Source organism: Pteronotus mesoamericanus, unplaced genomic scaffold, assembly GCF_021234165.1.
Source record: "Pteronotus mesoamericanus isolate MK-2021 breed Mesoamerican mustached bat unplaced genomic scaffold, CSHL_Meso_final contig_173, whole genome shotgun sequence".
Taxonomy (NCBI): domain Eukaryota; kingdom Metazoa; phylum Chordata; class Mammalia; order Chiroptera; family Mormoopidae; genus Pteronotus; species Pteronotus mesoamericanus.
In genome coordinates this window covers 551,686-569,448 of record NW_026555072.1, presented here as the reverse complement: position 1 = coordinate 569,448, position 17,763 = coordinate 551,686, and the positions used below count along the sequence as shown (strand labels likewise).

Here is a 17,763-nt window from a genome sequence, read left to right as displayed (position 1 = left end):
GTGAAGACACCCCTTTGTTTGTTGGCACTTGGGCTTTGCAACCTGAACTTCAAACCTGGAGAAAGTGTAGTAGATAGAGCTGTGAAGTCATCACAGACCCAGGTACGGCTGAGCTACTTTTCTGGTACATTATAAATCAACATCATTCCACACCTATCTTCCTCAGAGATAAAACTGTTCCAACCCATCCATTATCACTTCAGATCACTATCTGCTGTTCTGTGCTTTGCTGTTTCTGATCATTTCTCTCTTTTTCTGGTCATATTTTATTAGATTTGCTCATAATATAAAGTTCCTGAGTAAGGCAGGAGCAGCCATGCCATGATCAGGGAACATAGAATCCAAGGAAGCAGGCATCTGGATTAATAAAACTGTGATACAAACACACTTCCAATTTTTCCCTGACATTTTGTTCCAGATTAGAAAGTGGTGATGGGGGTATCTTGTAAATGGCCTTGAGTTTTCCTACAGGTCATATCCTGAATGGGAAACATGGGCAGATGACCAATTTACCTTGAATCCAGATGTCCACAAAGTGGTAAATTGGGCCTTTCAGGTTGCCATGAAAACCCAGTTGTTTATGAAATAAAATGGGTAAGTACAGGAACGGCAAAGGGATTCCAGGAATCTGATTAGACAACCAGGCTAGTGGTACTTCGAGGAAGAAAGGGGAGGCTTGGAACAACATTTCCATTTATCTATTTAATTTTTTTAAGAGATTACTGACTATATTTGCAAATAAATACTGAAGTTCACCAGCTTATAATTTTTCCTTTTCTTTTTTAGTCAGTCTGTTCTCTCTCTTAGAAAGTTACACAGAGAATACAATCAATGACTGCCACTGGTTAGAGCTCACTGGCAAAACTCTAATGTGCTCTGGGCAGCAAGTTTCTTAACAAGGCTGGCTTACTGTGGAGGGACAGCCCAATAGAAAGTCAGACAGTCTTGCCTTCAGGTCCTGAATCTACCACCTAGTCTGTAACCCTGGGTAACTTAGCCCTCTCAACCGGTAAAAAAGGGATACTAATGTCTTCCTTATAGAGCTGTTTTGATGATTAGAGAGATACTGCAGTGATGATTATGATTACTACTACCATAATTACTATTATTGACCAGATTAAAAAGAGACTGGAGTTGCATTTGTGAGAAACCCAGAGAGGCTTTTTGATTGCCATATTGAAACTACAGGAAAGTACCAAGATGTTCTAAAGAATCTAGAGGCCAGAGCAACCTCTAGACATACTCACGCTAAACACTGGAAAATATCTAAGGTATTTAAAAAATTTTCACCTTTTTTTGAGCCAGTTCATGGTCAACTTCCTCCTCTCCTAGGCCAATCTCTGCTATTTCAGGTTGGTCTTTCAACTTGTTCAACAGCTCTGCCTTGGCCACAGAAATATTGTAATAAGCCGAGTAAGAGGTAGGGATCCCTGGGCTCCCATGAGGAGGTGAGAAGTGCTGAAATTCTTGTCTGCGGGAACAAAGAATGACCATTTGAACACCTCTGTTGAGAGGCTGCTGACCTTTCTTGTTCTTAGCTTCCCTATTTGTAATACAATGGGACCTTGCTTCACCAAGGAGTTGTAAAATAAGGAAATGATGGACCAGGAAGCACTGTTCAAATGTGAACAGACCACATAAAAGCTATCTAAAAGCCAAGTCAAGGCCAGCATTAACAACTTAAAAGGCAGTTTCCTTGTCCCTGACTTCTGCAGCTACAGGGACTTCTTTGTAGATAATTTGGTTTGGTAATGGACATCCCACTAAATTCCAGAAAAACTGACAGGCTCCCTAAAGTTCTGGGTTTATCATCAATGATCCCCTTTGGTTCATGGCCCCAATACATTGATCCCAAGGGAGGAGCTAGGTGGTGGGGTTGTATCTGACACCTTAGCTATTTGTCCTCTTAAGCCTGTTGGCTTCCCAACTACCCATCCTGGACCCCACCCACCCCTGCTCTATCTAGTCTGCTTGCTTTCAAAAGCACCCTGTGGCTTTCCTGGACCCTAATCACTTCTTCTTTCCTGGCGGTAGGACTCCTGCTTGAAATGGCCCTTCCATTGCAGATCTGCCACAGCAAAGAGGTCACCCATGACCTTAACAAGTGGTCACCATGTTAGAGGCTGGGGTTAGCAACCCTGCCAGGTACTTGTCACAGCCCCCCACATCTCTCATGATCTCTTTTGAGACTGCCTGCTTTGGAGTAGGCCTTCAGCTTGAGAAGGAATAGCATCTCTTCACTTCTGGCATATGCCCAAAGGACCCAACCTCCTCCATAGCTGCATAATAAAATAGGGAAAAAATGAAACCAGTGGCACCAAGGGGCTTGACAAATGTAGTAGCAGACCCTGTTGTCTTTGGTTCACTGAAGCCCACAGGACTGAGGTGCTGCTTCTTGGAGCTCCAGCACATCAAAGAGAACTGCTCTTCAGGAAAGAAGTAGCTCTGGCTCCATGCTGGCTTGGGTTTGGAGTCTTCTGCCATCAAGGCTTCTGGTCTGGCATTAGGAAGGAAATAAAAATAAAATGCTTCAATGTCAGGCTTCAGGGATAGAGGGGCAAATAATTCCACCCATAATTTATGCAAAGGGGAGGCCTACCTCTTCTATATTATTGTTGACTACCAGCCACCCCCACCTGTCTGTGTCACTGCCCCTTTGCTAACCTCTAGCTGTTTGAAAGGAAAAATAGGAGAAACTCATTAGTCATTTTTGCAGCTATTTGCAGCTCTTAGATAAAGGTCAAAAATAATGGTTGAAATGTTCCACAGCTATTTTACCAATTCATGCTACACTGTCTCATAATTCATCACACAAAAGAAACTTTGGCACACGAACATTCTTCATCCTAGGTATTCATTTTATATGTAGGTTTTTAAGCTAATTACACTGATAAAAGAACACTATTAGCTAACACCACACAGTGTTTATTATGTATGTCCCAGAAGCTGTCCTATGCTGTGTGTGTGGTGGTGTGGGAGGCAGTATAGATACAGATATAAAACTCAATGTTCATGACAACCATTTTATAGATAAAGAACACAAAGCTTTGAGAGGTAAAGTAACTTTCCCAAGGCTGCCAAATAGTAAATGTCAGACCCATGATTTATACCTAGGTGATCTAACTCCAAAATATGTGCTTTTATCCACTATGCTATACTCCCAAAGGGACAACTTGACAGCATATAAAACTGTGCATGTAAGGAATTTTCTGAGTGAACTGTATCTATGTTAGCAGAGAAAAGAGAACATTCTGGAGGGTATATGAATGTATAAGATAGGGAATTCCTATCTATAAGAAAACTATTTAAGGCATATGTGACCATTCTGACTCAGAAAGTGCCAAAAGCACTGAATTTAAAAAAAGATTTAAAAAAAAAAAAGGACGTAGCCCTGGTCAGGTAGCTCATTTTGTCGGAGTGGCATCCCCATACGCTAAGGTTGCAGGTTCCTTCCCCAGTCAGGGCACATACAGGAGTCAACCAATGAATTCATCAATAACTGGAACAACATATAGATGTTTCTCTTTCTTTCCCTGCCTCCTCCCTCCTCCCTTGCTATCTCAAAAATCAATCAATAAATAAAATTTTTAAAAAAAGAATGTGGCTGTATGTCAATTATATCTCAATAAAACTGGAAAAATAAAAATATATTTTAAAAGGATGTGCTAATTAGAGATGCAGTTCCCCAGCAAACAGAGCTCTGTATCATATTATAGGATATCGTATTAGGCACCATGTTCTAGGGTTCATTTCTCCATAATCTCCATTAATAAGTAAGGGTTTACAGGAGATCTGAGAACACAATCTGAATTTGATAATGGACATTGAACACAAAATCGGATTCCTTCTACAGAGCACTGAAAGGAAATGCATAGAGTCCATAAAGCAAGCTATACCAGCACCTGAATCAGTGTTATTAGACTTAACTAACACTTGATAATTCCACTAACCTGCTTCTAAATGTACCCCAGAATTTTGTAACTGAATAGTATGTGGATTACAGAGATAATCTGGGTTAATTTAGATTAAAAGGATTACATATCTACTTGCCCCTAACACTATTCTCCCTTATAATATCTTAACACAACTTCCTTCTGGTTAGAACCCTGTGTTATCTGAGGATCTGTAATAGGTTCTTCCTGAGGAGTCTAGAAATCCTGGGATGATGTAGTGGGCACAATGAACCAGACTGCCTGAGTTCTGGCTACGTGTGATATTCTGTAAGTTACTTCGCCTACCTGTGCCTCATTTTTCTCATCTAAAAAATGTAGGAGACTAATGGTATATAGTTCATAGGTTTGTTGTGAAGATTAAATCTATCAATACATGAAAGTGCTTAGAACAATGCTTGATACGTGGTAAGCAAGCAAAAATATTAGCTATGTTGAGGTTGATGCTGTTCCTTAAATTGCCATCACTCAAAGAAGCATCTATAATTGACTTTTTGCAGCCACAAGCCAGGGTTGTATGCAAACAAATGCTTCCCCTTGCATTGCATAGTCATTTTTTTAAAAAAATCTCTGGAACAAGTTACAAGATTTGTAGTAATAGCAATTTCTTTTTCTCTGGCCAAGGTGCCAAGGCACATGGAGACACATAAAGGAAGAAGGACCAGGAGACTGACAGAGGTACTATAACTACTACTTCCCATACATATTCCCCTATAGGAGACAGAAGGGCCTCATAAAGGCCTGGCTTACTATAAGGACAAAATCTCTCTGAGACTAAAATAGTGAAATAAGCATGGATTTAGGAGTCAGACAGATCTGGTTTTGAACCTTTCCTGCACAATTCTAACTTATTTGGTCCCTTATTTTGCTCAGCTTTAGTTTTCTCATCTATCAAGTGGGGATAATAATGGCCCTTAGGGCTGTTGGGAGAATGAAATGAAATAATGGATATAAAATGACTAGCAGTGTCTGGCATAGAGTGAATGCTTAATTCATGTTAATTCATTCATCTATTATTTCTCCTTTTTCTGAAAATTTATATTTTTTAGTGTTGTTCAGCTACAGTTGTCCCCATTTCTCCCCCACCACTTTCCCCGGCCCCACCCACCCCCACCTCCCACACTCAATCATCCCCCACATTGTCCTCATCCATGGGTCTGTTGTGGATGTTCCTTGACAGCCCTTCCCCTTCTTTCCCTGTTATCCCCCTCCTCCTTCTTCTCTGGCTTCTGTCAGTTTGTTCTTTATTTCATTGTCTTTCTTCTGAGTATTAAGTACTTATTATATATTAGGTCACCTTCCCTTCTCCCTGCTGTGACAGGTAACAATCATAGTCACTTTCCACAAAATGTATTCCAATTACAATAAGAATGCTCCCCAGATAGATGGACAGCTTAAGAAACAGTCACTAGAAATACACTATTCAGAGTACACTATTGCTGAGAGTTTATAGTGGTTTTATATTTTTAAAAATATTTTATAATTAAGTTTGACATTTAAAAAAATAAATAAAATCAATCTGCATTTAAGAAAGAAAGAGAGAGAGATGGAACTCCTACCTTTTGTGACAACATGGATGGAACTGGAGAATATTAAGGTAAGTGAAATAAGCCAGTTGGTGAAAGACAAATACCATATGATCTCACCTATACGTGGAATCTATTCAACAAAATAAACTAATGAACAAAATAAACCACAGGCACGGAAACATGGAGCAGACTGAAAGTGACCAGAGGGGATGGGGAAAGAGGACAATGGTGGAAAGAAGGGGAAGGGACTAGACAAAGAACATGTATGAATGACCCATGGACATGGACAAAAGAGTGGGAATTGACTGTGGGAGTGGGATGGGTGGAGGGGGATAAAAGGGGAAAAATTGAGACAACTGTAATAGAATAAACATGATTTATAAATTTTTAAAAATCCTAATAAAAATTAAAAAAAAAAGCCCACGCAGGTTCTAGAGCAAAGGCAGATCAGGTTGTGACCTGGCTTCTTATTCTGAAGAACAAGCATAAGAAAAGGTGAAAAAAAAGTGCCTGAATCAGGCTTCTAGGAAAAGCCTAGTACTGACAACAAGGCCATTGGGTTCAGGGGCAAGAAACTGATGCATATCTTAAAGAAAAACTGGGAAATAAAAAATATACTTTGATAGTGGTATTTAGGGACAAGAACATGAACAACTACAGTTTACTGAGCACCTACTCTGTGCTAAGCATGGGGCTATGTCCTTTACATAGATTAACTTCATATTCACAACAATCACATGGAATAGATATCATTATGCCTATTTCCCAAATGAGAAAATTGAGGCTAGGAACAGTCCAAGGTCACACAACTGGTATATGGTAGAGGTTGAATTCATACTCATGGTGCCTGCCTCTTCAGGGACTTAATGTCTTTCATAAGCACTTACTTGGAGGGATTAGTGGCCTCCTGCTCTGATGTCCTCCAAAGCCCACCAATGCCATAATAGCAAGGTGGCTGAGCTTTCTCAGGTTGGGATCCCAAGTGGCCCCTTATTGGAGGCAGGAAATCACTGGAATGGAGAGCAAAAGACTCCTGCTCTGCTGGGAGACTTTGCGCACTCTGCCTTGAGACTTCCAGGTGACCAAAGCCCAGGGGTTGTGGCTGCTCCAGGACCTTCTCAGTGTTGAGAGCACAGGAACCAGTGGTTTCTGAACTGAAATACTGGGGTGGCAGCTCCTCCTCCTCTCTTCCCTCTTCCTCCTCCTCTATTCCCTCCTCTTCTTCCTCCTCCTCCTCCTCTTCCTCCTCCTCTTGCTGCTCCTGTTGCTGCTTTTGTTGCTGTTGCTGCTGCTGGGCTGCACGGAAAAGCCTGTATTTCTCCCAGTTGGGAGGAGGAGGACGAGGAGGAGGAAAGGCCTTCTTCCTGGTTACCAGAGGGTCTAGCTGGGTTTCATCAACTTTGGTAAAGAGCTCCCTCCTATGCTGCCCCCAGGCTTGGGAGCTCTGGGGCTCCAAGCTGATGTGGCTCTCTGAGAAGGCACGGCTACGCAGTGGGTGGGGCATGGAAGCCATGGGGCTCCCCTCCTCATAAACTGAAGTTTCCTCTGTTTTTTTCGAGGAGTGCTTGAAATCTCCAAGGAGGTCAAGAGAAGAGATTGCTCGATAGCTTGACAAGTCCAGTGCTGGGTTCTCAAGGCAAGGATGGAAGGGAGTTGCCCATGAAAAGCCAGCCTTAGAATGAGCCATTTCCCTGCAAAAGAGCAGATGGGGATTGTATAAAATAAGCAAGTTACTGATGATCCCATATTTTTGATGACATCATTTATGTAAAATTTAAAATGGCCACAAAACAATGTAATCTATGTAGTGAATGTAATAATACTAATATATAATGTCTTAACATATTTAATCCTTAACATATTTAAGACATATTTAATGTCAACATATTTAACATATGTCATAAGTGACATAATAACCCTAGGAAGTTGCTATTATTGTTGTCCTGACAGCTGGGGAAACTGAGGCATGGGCAGGTTAAGTAACTGTCTCAGGGCCATAAAGCTAGTAAGTGGCAGAGCTAGGGTTTGAACCTGGACAGTCTATCTCCAAAATCTGAATATACACACCACCTCAGTCTGTCTGTAGCACTCAGATTGAATGTGCTATATCCTTAGGCTTACAAGTCTGGCTATCTTGTTTCATCTGTTTTGTTTTTAATTATAAAACATTCAAATATTTACAAACATACAGAGATTGCTAAAATAAATATTCATGCTCCCACATACTGCTCACAATAAGCACATCTTAATACTTTGCCATTCACTGATGCTTCATAAAATTTTTTTAAGAAATAAGAAAAAATACCCTTGTTTCACTTCCCACTTCCATTCCCCTGTTGCTTCTCTAGAGGCAAGCTATATCATGAATTTAATATACATGTTATATGTGTATATAATATACCTATAAGAAAAAACTATGAAACCTAAAATTACTTCTGAGGAAAAATAACATTCTCATCTTATAGATAAATAGAAGAAAATACCCAAGGAAATGGAGTCCAGGTTTATTTCCAAATTTATTAAAATATGTATAAAAAGTCAAGCTTTTATATAATAAAGAGTCACCAAAGTCAGAGGACATCTATTAAGCCCTCTAAGCCAAAAGATCTGGTTTTCTGTTGTAGCCTGTAAGCAATCTGCATCATTCTAAGTACTGCCTAATAACAGGAAATTCCAGCAGTTCAATAAAATCATCAGACAGACTATTCATTGAATAGTCATGATAAAGACCGAGAATATTTCTTTAATAATATATATGATGGTAGCCAAGCTCAGATAGAATGGAAAACAAAATATCCTTCACTCCCCTCATCTCCAGTCCCCACCCTGGCTAGTTCATCAGTCACATGGATCAGAAATTCATATTTTCACATTCCCCACTCTCTTCTCATTTGGGCTTTGGCCCACCTAAAGCTCATTAGATTAAAACGATGTCTTGTGTACAAACTGTTCCACCTGGCGTTTTCCCCTCATGAAACAAACAAATAAAGGGGGCAAAAGACAAATACCATATGATCTCACCTATAAGTGGAACCTAACCAACAATACAAAGATGCAAGGAAAATAAGACCAGCAACACTGAAAAGAAAATAAACCAACAGAGACAACAGGGAAGGAGTGGGGGCAGGGGAAAAGGAAGGGAAGGGGAAAGTCAAGGAACATATAGCAAGGTCTCATGGACAAAACCAAAGGGGAAGAGTTGAGGGAGGGAGGGGGGCAAGGGAAAATTGGTGGGGGGAAGGCAGAGACAAATGTATTTGAAAAAATAAATTAAGTAATTAAAAAAAATGTGGTAGGCAGAGAGGACTATCCTGACCACCTTATCTAAAATAGAGATGACATTCTTAATTTTCCTTTTTCTATTTTGTTCTTTCTCAGAGGATACATCACGACCTGATAGTCTGTCACATACCTATTTTTACTTGTTTATTCTATGGTCCAATCTCTAACTAAAACTTCATACTGGCAGGGATCTTGCATGTCTCATTCCTCTAGTATCTAGTACCTGGCACACAGTAGGCATTCAATAAGTATTTGTTTAATAAATGAATTACTGCCAAAATGAGGAAAACACAAGGACCATGATATTCATATCATTAAAAAGTTGAATTAAAGACCAAAAACAATAAAGACAAAGAAGGGTACTAGAATATTAATTATTAGAACAGATGATGAAGATCTAACTACTCTGAATCTTTATGTACCAAAAAATAGAGCATCAAAATTTCTAAAGCAAGTCAAGGGGATGTAAAGTAAAACATAGGGAATATAGTCAATAACATTTTAATAACTAGGTATGGTGCCAGGTGGGTACTAGACTTATCTGGGTGTTTACTTCATAAGTGACATAAATGTCTAATCACTATATTGTACACTTGAATCTAATATAATATTGTATGTCAGCTATAACTGAAAAAATTAATAAAAATTTTCTAAAACAAAACCTATAGGAAATGCAAAGTTAGAAAAAAAAAGCAGAAACAAAATATGAGATTGTTTCAACTGATGACAGATTTGACAGTCAAAAACTGATCGAGTCCTGACCAGCATGGCTCAGTTGGTTGAACATTGTTTCACAAAGCAAAAGGTCAGTGGTTAGATTTCAGGTCAGACCACCTGCCTGGGTTGCAGGCTGGTCCCCAGTAGGGGTGTGTGTGAGAGGCAACTGCTCTATGTTTCTGTCACACATTAATGTTTCTCTCCCTTTCTTTCTCCCTCCCTTCTCTTCTCGCTAAAAATAAATGAATAAGAATTTTTTTTAACCAATGGAAAAAATATAAATTTATTGATACATTAAAAATAAACTCTTTTTAAGGGTCCATTGAACATTTAAAAAATTGATTATATGTTCATCTAAAAAGTAGAAGTAGTACAGAATACAGTATCTAATCATAATACAGTAACACTCAAAATTAACAACAAAAAAGAAAAACAAAACAACTTCTAGTATAGAAAATAAAAGGGAAAATTATTCTCCACTCTAGTCAAAGAGGATATCTGATCTGAAACTGTAGAATACCTCGAAAATAATAACAATGTAAATATGAGTAACTAGAGGATATGGTTGATTAAAGCAGTGGTAAAAGGAAAAATTGTAGAAGAACAAATTAAAATAAACAAATTAGCCATTCAGCAAAAGAGGTTAAGAAAAGAGTCACAAAAATAGACCTAAGCAAAGTATAAAGAAAACTCATGGTACCAATCAATACACTAGAAAACAAATGATAGAACAAAAAATTAAAGCTAAAATCTAGTTCTTTGAATTAAAATTTAAATAAGACAGACTACCTGCTAAATGCAAAAAATTAGAAGAATGAGAATATCTAAACCCACCAATTACCACAGAAAAATATTGATAAATTTGACCAAAAATAAAAAGCACATTCACATGGTCTTATGTTAATTCTAGCCTTCAAGGAACAGACAATTCCAGTGCTATCTATGCTTCCTAGACTCTGGAATCTAGAGAATAGAGGGATAAAAAAAACAGAATCCTGCACACTGTCAATACCAAAACCTACAACATAAAGAAAAACTAGAGACCCTTCTCATATAAGAATACTAATGTATTTTTGCATTTAAAAACATAAGTATTAAGACATTAGTACATATAAGGAATTTATTAATATTAATAAACTACAAGCATATACTGAAGGTACATACTTAAAAAAATTCTTTCTGAGAAGGATGTATAATCCAAAAGGTTGGAAACCACTGTTTTGGGAGAGTCATTTCTAACTGAAGTGGCTCCTAATCAGAATTTCCTGGAGAAACTGCTTAAAAAGCAAATTCATGGGCCTCAGCCCCAGAAACTAGAACTTAGTACCTCTGGTGGGGTCCAGGAATCCGTTTTAAAAATTAGCCCAAGGGATTCTAATATAAATGACTCTAACCAACAATGCAAAGATGCAAGGAAAATATGACCAACAACACTGAAAGGAAAAGAAATCAACAGAGACAAGAGAGAAGGGGGGGCAGGGAAAGGGAAGGGAAGGGGAAAGTCAAGGAACATATAGCAAGGACTCATGGACAAAACCAAAGGGGAAGAGCTGAGGGAGGGAAGGTGGGAGGGGGCAAGGGAAAGAGGTGGGGGGGAGGCAGAGACAAATGTATTTAAAAAGTAAATAAATAAAAAAAAAAGAAAAAAAGAAACCATACTATGGAAACAAAGGGCCAGGGTAAAAAGGATGTATGAGTGTTGTGGTTTAGCAGAAGAGGTTTGAAGACAGAGTTATTTGTTCTAGTTAGGTTGGTTTTCAGTCTATACAGCCTGTCTTCTATCTCTTACCACGCACAGTCCTACCTTCTATCCCTGCTTTTCTCTCCCTTCCCCATTTTCATCTGCAGTCTCCATCTGATAAAATGCAGGCAGTGACAGCATCACCTCCAAAAGCCTCATTTGGGCCATTGTCCCTCAGCTATGGTGAGAAGAACCCTGCTTCATGACAGTAATCAAATTTACTACTCTTTCTTCTTCCCTAGCCAGGGCACAGGAAAAACAATAGAGTAGAACAGAAAGTACACATTGTCAGAAAGACTTGGGTCTAAATTCCAGTAATATTTTAAAATCTGGCTCTATAACCCAAAAGCTGTACAACCTTGAGCAAGAGTATTTAATTTACCTCAGTTTCAATGTAATGTCTATCTTACAAAGCTGTTCTGAGAATTAACTATATAAAAAGGGCCTAGCAACAGAGAACAGACTAATAGTTCTCAGTTGGGAGAGGGGGTTGGGGGGCTGGGTAAAAAATGAAAGGATTAAGCAAAAAAATAAAACCTCATAGACACAGAAAACAGTAAGGTGATTACCAGGGAGGAAGAGGCAGGTTGTGGTAGAAGGTCAAGGGGGAATAAATGATGATGGAAGGAGACATGACTTGGGGTAGTGAATACACAATACAATATGCAGGTGATGTATTATAGAATTGTATACCTGAATCCTATATAATTTTATTTACCAATATAACCCAAATAAATTCAATTAAAAATAAAATAAGTAAAAATAAAAAAGGACCTCACAATTATGCTGGGTACATGAAAGATGATTAATAAGTGACAGAACTATGTTTACTTTTAGAGTGAAGTCCCTTATTCAGGGCCACTGCATGTGGTTGTACAAGTTTTGAATTGCACACCCTTCAGTGCTGTATGCTTCAGCCTTGTTCCTTGTTCCCATCAAAGGATTTGGACTGCATGCCCCTCTGGTTAATGTTCAGACCTGCTTAATAGCTGAGAGATCAGGAGATCTTGGATCCTAGCTCAGCCACATGGCTGCCTAGCCAGGAAGCCCTGGCTAACCAAGGACTTCAACCCTGGGCTCATTTACTCACTCTTCCCATCTGTTAAAGAGGAAAGATAATAAAACACAAGTTTAGGCTTAAGTGCAGAGAGAAGATCAAAAGGACTAGGTATTCTAAGTTGTCTTGTTTAGGTACTAATCATTAAATCAGTCTTACAGAACTTACCTCTAGGTAGCCAAGCCCAGAATCAACTGGAAGAAAAGAGCATGTCTTTCTAGGGACATTTGGTGCACCTATTTGTGACACTGTGGTCCTATTTGGAGGCACTGGGCTCCAACAAGGCAACCTGGAACTTGCTATTCTCCAAATCGATTCTGATTTTTAAAGCACTGCCATCCCACTTACACAACTTGTGCAGGATTAGCCTGAGCCTTGCAGAGACATTTATATCAGGGAAACAGAGTAGGCAGGACTCCAGAAAGGGGAAGAACAGCCCTCAATGGGATCAGCTGGACCAATGAATATACAAGTCACTCCAAGCTGTCACTGACTATTATACTGTGCAAGGGGAGTAAAACCAACGTAGCCCTCGCCTTCCTGAAGCCCTTGCAACAGCTGAAGCAAACTGGTGAATAGGAAGCTTCCATTGAAGGGTCAAGCTCAAGTTGATTTACTGACCTCTAGAGGCCCTATTTTCAAAGGGCTCAAGTCTTCTATATGCACAGAAATCTACAGCTTCACTTTGGGACCGAGTGGAGGACAAGGAGCTTTATTAATGGAACAGAACTACTGTTTCTTACTTCTTGCTATGTGTTAGGTGCTGTTTTAGTCACTTCCATGTATGCATTTCTATTAATCTTCACACTAACCCCTTGAAGTAGATACCATTATTGACAGTTTGCAGAAGAGAATCCTGAGGCTTAGAAAGGATATATCATTTTCCTAACTAATACGATGAAGTAGTGTCCAGATTGAAACTTCTTGCCTTATTTTACTTCATGGGACAATCCCACTGAAGCAAGGACTTCTGGTAGGGGTGGGGTGGGGTGGGGGAGTACTTGGACTACATTCATCCGCAAGTGTCCATGAAGACTTTAACTCCTTGCTGAAGACAGGGGAGAAAGCATGAAGTCTAAGTATGAGAAAGGGCTTTGTTGACACCAGCAAGGAGAATACATCTCAAAAACAAAAATAAATTGCCTGCCAAGTCACGGGCTGTTCCTTTTCCTCTTGGTACAGGTTACCTTATCTTCCAATGAATAGATTTTCCCCTTTTGTTAAAATCTTTTTTTTCTTGCCCAATAATAATTGAAAATGAAAATCAATATTTGCAGAGACTGAACAAGCTCCTCCTGCCTCTTCCACCGCCTTTTTGAAGTTTTTTTTTTTTTGTTTGGAAATTTTATTTTTAAACTCCCCACAATAGCTTGGCATTCTAGGATCTCAGCAGCAAGAGTGCACAGGTCCAGCCCCTCTCCCCTTTCCCTTTCCTTAGCAGCCAAAAGATAAGACTGCTCCAAGAGAAACAGCCACTCCCAGGTTATTGCTGAAGGAAATATTTGCAAGATCCAGGAAGTGAGACACAAGGAGGCTATATAGGGAGAGGAGAAGGGCTCAGATAGTTTGTTGTTACCACCCTTCTCTGCTGCTAGGTTTACAGAACTTCAAGTAAAGAACAATTAGTTTAGCAAAAACAAATACAAATAGCAGAACTTGCCCTGAGGCATCTATAGCCTTTAGGAGGTTGGCACAGTGTCTGTTGAAGAGATAAGAGAAGTCCTTGCTTTATATGGGCTGTTCTGTGTGAAGCTTAGCTCCCCCTCTCCAATGACCCCAACCTGGAATTTCCAAAGTCCCATTAGTCCCTGGGCCCTACACAGTGTCATATCCATGGTGATAAGGTATGGTAATAATCGCTTGTTTACTGAGATTTTGTCATATGTCAGGTACAGGGCTGCACACTTACAGATTTGATCTCATTCAACCTTTGAGACAATCTTCTGGTCTGAGTATTTTTTTCTTTGTGTTATAAATGAGGCTCAGAATGGTTAAATAACTGAGGGAACACAGAGGGTAAGTGACCCGGAGAAGTTACAACTAAGGTCCATCAGACTTCAACGCCCACATCTTAGCCCCCACAACATGCTGCCTCTCCAGTGTTCACATAACCTTCTTAAGAGAGTTAATAAAAGACATTTTAGGAGCATATAACACATTTCCAAGGGGCCAGGAAGGTTTGATATCCACAAGAACAATTTATGTTGGTATCAGGCTAGCCAAAATTATTAAACCTCTCTTCTCTAATATTCAATGGTTCTGAAACTTAAGCATGCACGGGAATCACCTGGAGGGCTTATTAAAACAAAGATTGCTGGGTTCTACCCCCAGATTTTTCATTTAGTAGGTCTGGGATACAGTGGACAATTTTAATTTCTAACAATTTCTCAGATGATGATGGTACTGTAGGCCAGGGATCATACTTTGAGATCCACCGCCCTAATCAGTCATTATCCACCACGGGTGTCCAAACTTTTGGCGTCTCTGGGACACACTGGAAGAAGAATTGTCATGGGCTACACATTAAATACATTTGCAACGTGTAATCACAAAAAAAAATCTCAATGTTTTAAGCAAATTTATGATTTTGTGTTGGGCTGCGTTCATAGCCATCCTGGGCAACATGCAGCCCACATGCCATGGGTTGGACACCCCTAATACCAGTTTTCCAACTCACCAGGGTATTATAAGAGGTATAAAGCCATTAAAAAGCTTCTCAAAACAAAGTGCATTTTAATTAACTTTATACATACATACCACCCACATGACAAATGGGATAAATATTTACAAAATAAAATAATGGACATACTGGAGTTCCAAAAAGCTCTATGAATCCAGATACTATTTAAGCAAATTTTGTGCCCCACCATGGTTAAATAATCGACAAGCCCAAGGGAATAGGCAAGTTTTGTCTGTGGGAGTCCTTCTATATACCAGACATTAATGTGCTGAATTTCAAAGACCCAGAATACAATGAAACAGACTTAATATCAAAATTATAAAATTATAAATGATTCTATCTCAGATTAAAAGGCATCCTGGGTTCTTAATTATGAATGACAATTATTATTATTATACAGTAGTTCTTTGACGCACATATATTAAAAATTTGAAGTTTTATTGCTTTGAGAGTAACCCTAAAGATTCATGAAATGTAGTAACTGCTCATTGTACAAAGGGTATGAATTTGACTTTGCGAGGCATCACAATAGTCATTTGTACAGCAAGTCACCCAGCAAAGGAGGGAGCCTAGCCTAGTCAACCACTAGGCACTCCCATCTCAATGTGGCTCTACTGGTCTCTATTTGTTGTTGAGGTAGATATGTGAAGTAATCATGGTAGAGAGAAAATGTGCTTCTTTGTTAATAATGACACTAAAATGCAAACTGTCTGCAAACTAGTTCTGGTGATAACAGTGATAGAAAGGTGAGAACAGAAATAGAAAGGTCTTAAGAAAGTGATGTTTCTGAGACAGATAATAAAATGTTTATTGGTGGTGGTAGTAGGGAGGGGGCTTTATGTTGTAGTGGTGGTGATGAATTTGGAGATTCACTTACAAAAATGTAGTCATGTGCCCCCTCAGAAATGTCAAAATTTTCACAGAGTTAGATAAGCAGAAGTGCTGGTTGATGGAGAATTCTAGCAAACCAAATTCTAGCTAACAGTGAGTTCAAGCGTGTCTGGAAGTAACACTGTTATTGGTATGGTGATTTTTCCAAAGCCTTTGATATTTAACTTCCCAGGCCTAAATCCAATTAATGTGGGTTGACTCTTCCTCAGATTTTCTTTTTTATTATAAATTCCAGCAATTTGACATGTATCCAGAAAACACCATGGACATTCAACTCTAGAAATTTACACTTTACTATATGTTTTTTCTGAATTTTCTTTGTGTGTGGCTACCATCAGCTTCAACATATGATTTAGGATTTAGCTTTTTGGTTGATATTATTACAAATACCTATTTCTGTGCAAGACCCAATATTTGTATACCTGCCACTGTTAATGGCTATATTATATTCTATCATGATGATATATTAAATTGGTAAATCTTTTTCATGATTATAAATAGCACTACTATCACATCTGTAAACAAATTATTTTTCCTTTTCAGGTTATTTCCTTGAGGGTATACTGGGTCAAAGAGTATGAACAGTTTTGTAACTCTTATCACATACTTCTAGATTGCCATCTAGGAAAACAACCAATTTATACTACTCCCAGAAAGATACTGTTTCCTCACAACCTTGCCAAGATAGGGTTTTGTAATTTCTGTATCATTTACATTAATTGTTGATAGTTTAATAAGCAGGCTGTGATACATTGAAGCTGTTTTTATTTGCATTTATTTAAATGCTAGAGAAGTTGTTCTTTTTCATGCAATGATTTTACTGCCTTTATTTCCTTATGTATAAATTGCCTATTCAGTTCCCTTGCTCATTTATGAAGCTGAATCTGAAAACCAACTTTCAATATCCGTATCCATTCTTTATATATTTTGGACAGTCAGCTGTTATCAGTGATGCTGACCCCAGACAATTTCCTCATTCTCTTGTTTAGTTTTTTATTACATTTTTTGTACAAAGGACCCCCCCTTAATTTTGTGTATTTGAAACCATCCATCTTGTCTCTGACAATATCCTCCACTTAACACATACAAATTTACCTTCCATTCATAGCTGAAATAAATATGCCATTCCACTGGTCTGTTTTCTAGACTCTACTACAAAGTACTGTATGCACTATTCTTTTTTCTTTAAAGACTAATGTTTTAATAAAACAATAAATTACACATTAACCATAATGTTCATATTGTTAACATTTAAAATATCACCAGGAAAAAAATGGTAATTTTTTCAAGGGTTAATTGGTAAAGTGATGCAGTCTGGAATCTATCACTTTAGGATAACTGGGTTGAAATAAAGCAAGCTCACCATTCATTAAGTTGACCATCAAGGTACTGCTTCTCTGACTTCATGTCATACTGTTTTCAGATTTCAGAAACACATAAATATGTGAACAGATGGTAATGGTTTCCTTAATATTTGTTTAACTATTTCAGGGAAAATCATTAGGGTGTTATGCCCATAACTTGCCAAATAGGTGGCACAGTGTTTGATACTCAGTGGGAATTTTTTTTTTTTGAGATCAAGTTGAGTAATTCAGTATTTTCATGAAGCAATTCTTTTTTTTATTGTTGTTCAAGTACATTTGTCTCCATTTTTCACCTACCAATCCTCCACCTGGCTCACCCACTCCACCTCCCACCATCAATCCTACCCCTCTTTGGCTTTGTCCATACATACTTTAAACATGTTCCTTGATGACCCTTCCCCTTTTCTCCTCCATAATCCCCTTCTCCGCTCCCCTCTGGTTACTGTCAGTTTGTTCTTTATTTCAATGTCTCTGGTAGTATTTTGATTGCTTGTTTGCTTTGTTGATTAGGTTCCACTTATAGGTGGGATCATATGGTATTTGTCTTTCACT

The 17,763-nt window shown here is 38.7% G+C and overlaps 1 protein-coding gene across 1 annotated transcript in view; it reads right to left on the bottom strand.

Annotated features, from left to right (window-relative positions):
* The window catches only part of SHROOM4 (shroom family member 4), a 153,196-nt gene that overhangs the window by 8,526 nt on the left and 126,907 nt on the right, over positions 1-17,763 (bottom strand). The window contains exons 8-10 of the mRNA XM_054566313.1: positions 6,367-7,170; positions 2,348-2,497; positions 1,291-1,471 (exon numbers count right to left, since the gene is read on the bottom strand). Of these exons, the coding sequence (XP_054422288.1) occupies positions 1,291-1,471; positions 2,348-2,497; positions 6,367-7,170 (1,135 nt within the window). The remainder of the gene's footprint in view (positions 1-1,290; positions 1,472-2,347; positions 2,498-6,366; positions 7,171-17,763) is intronic.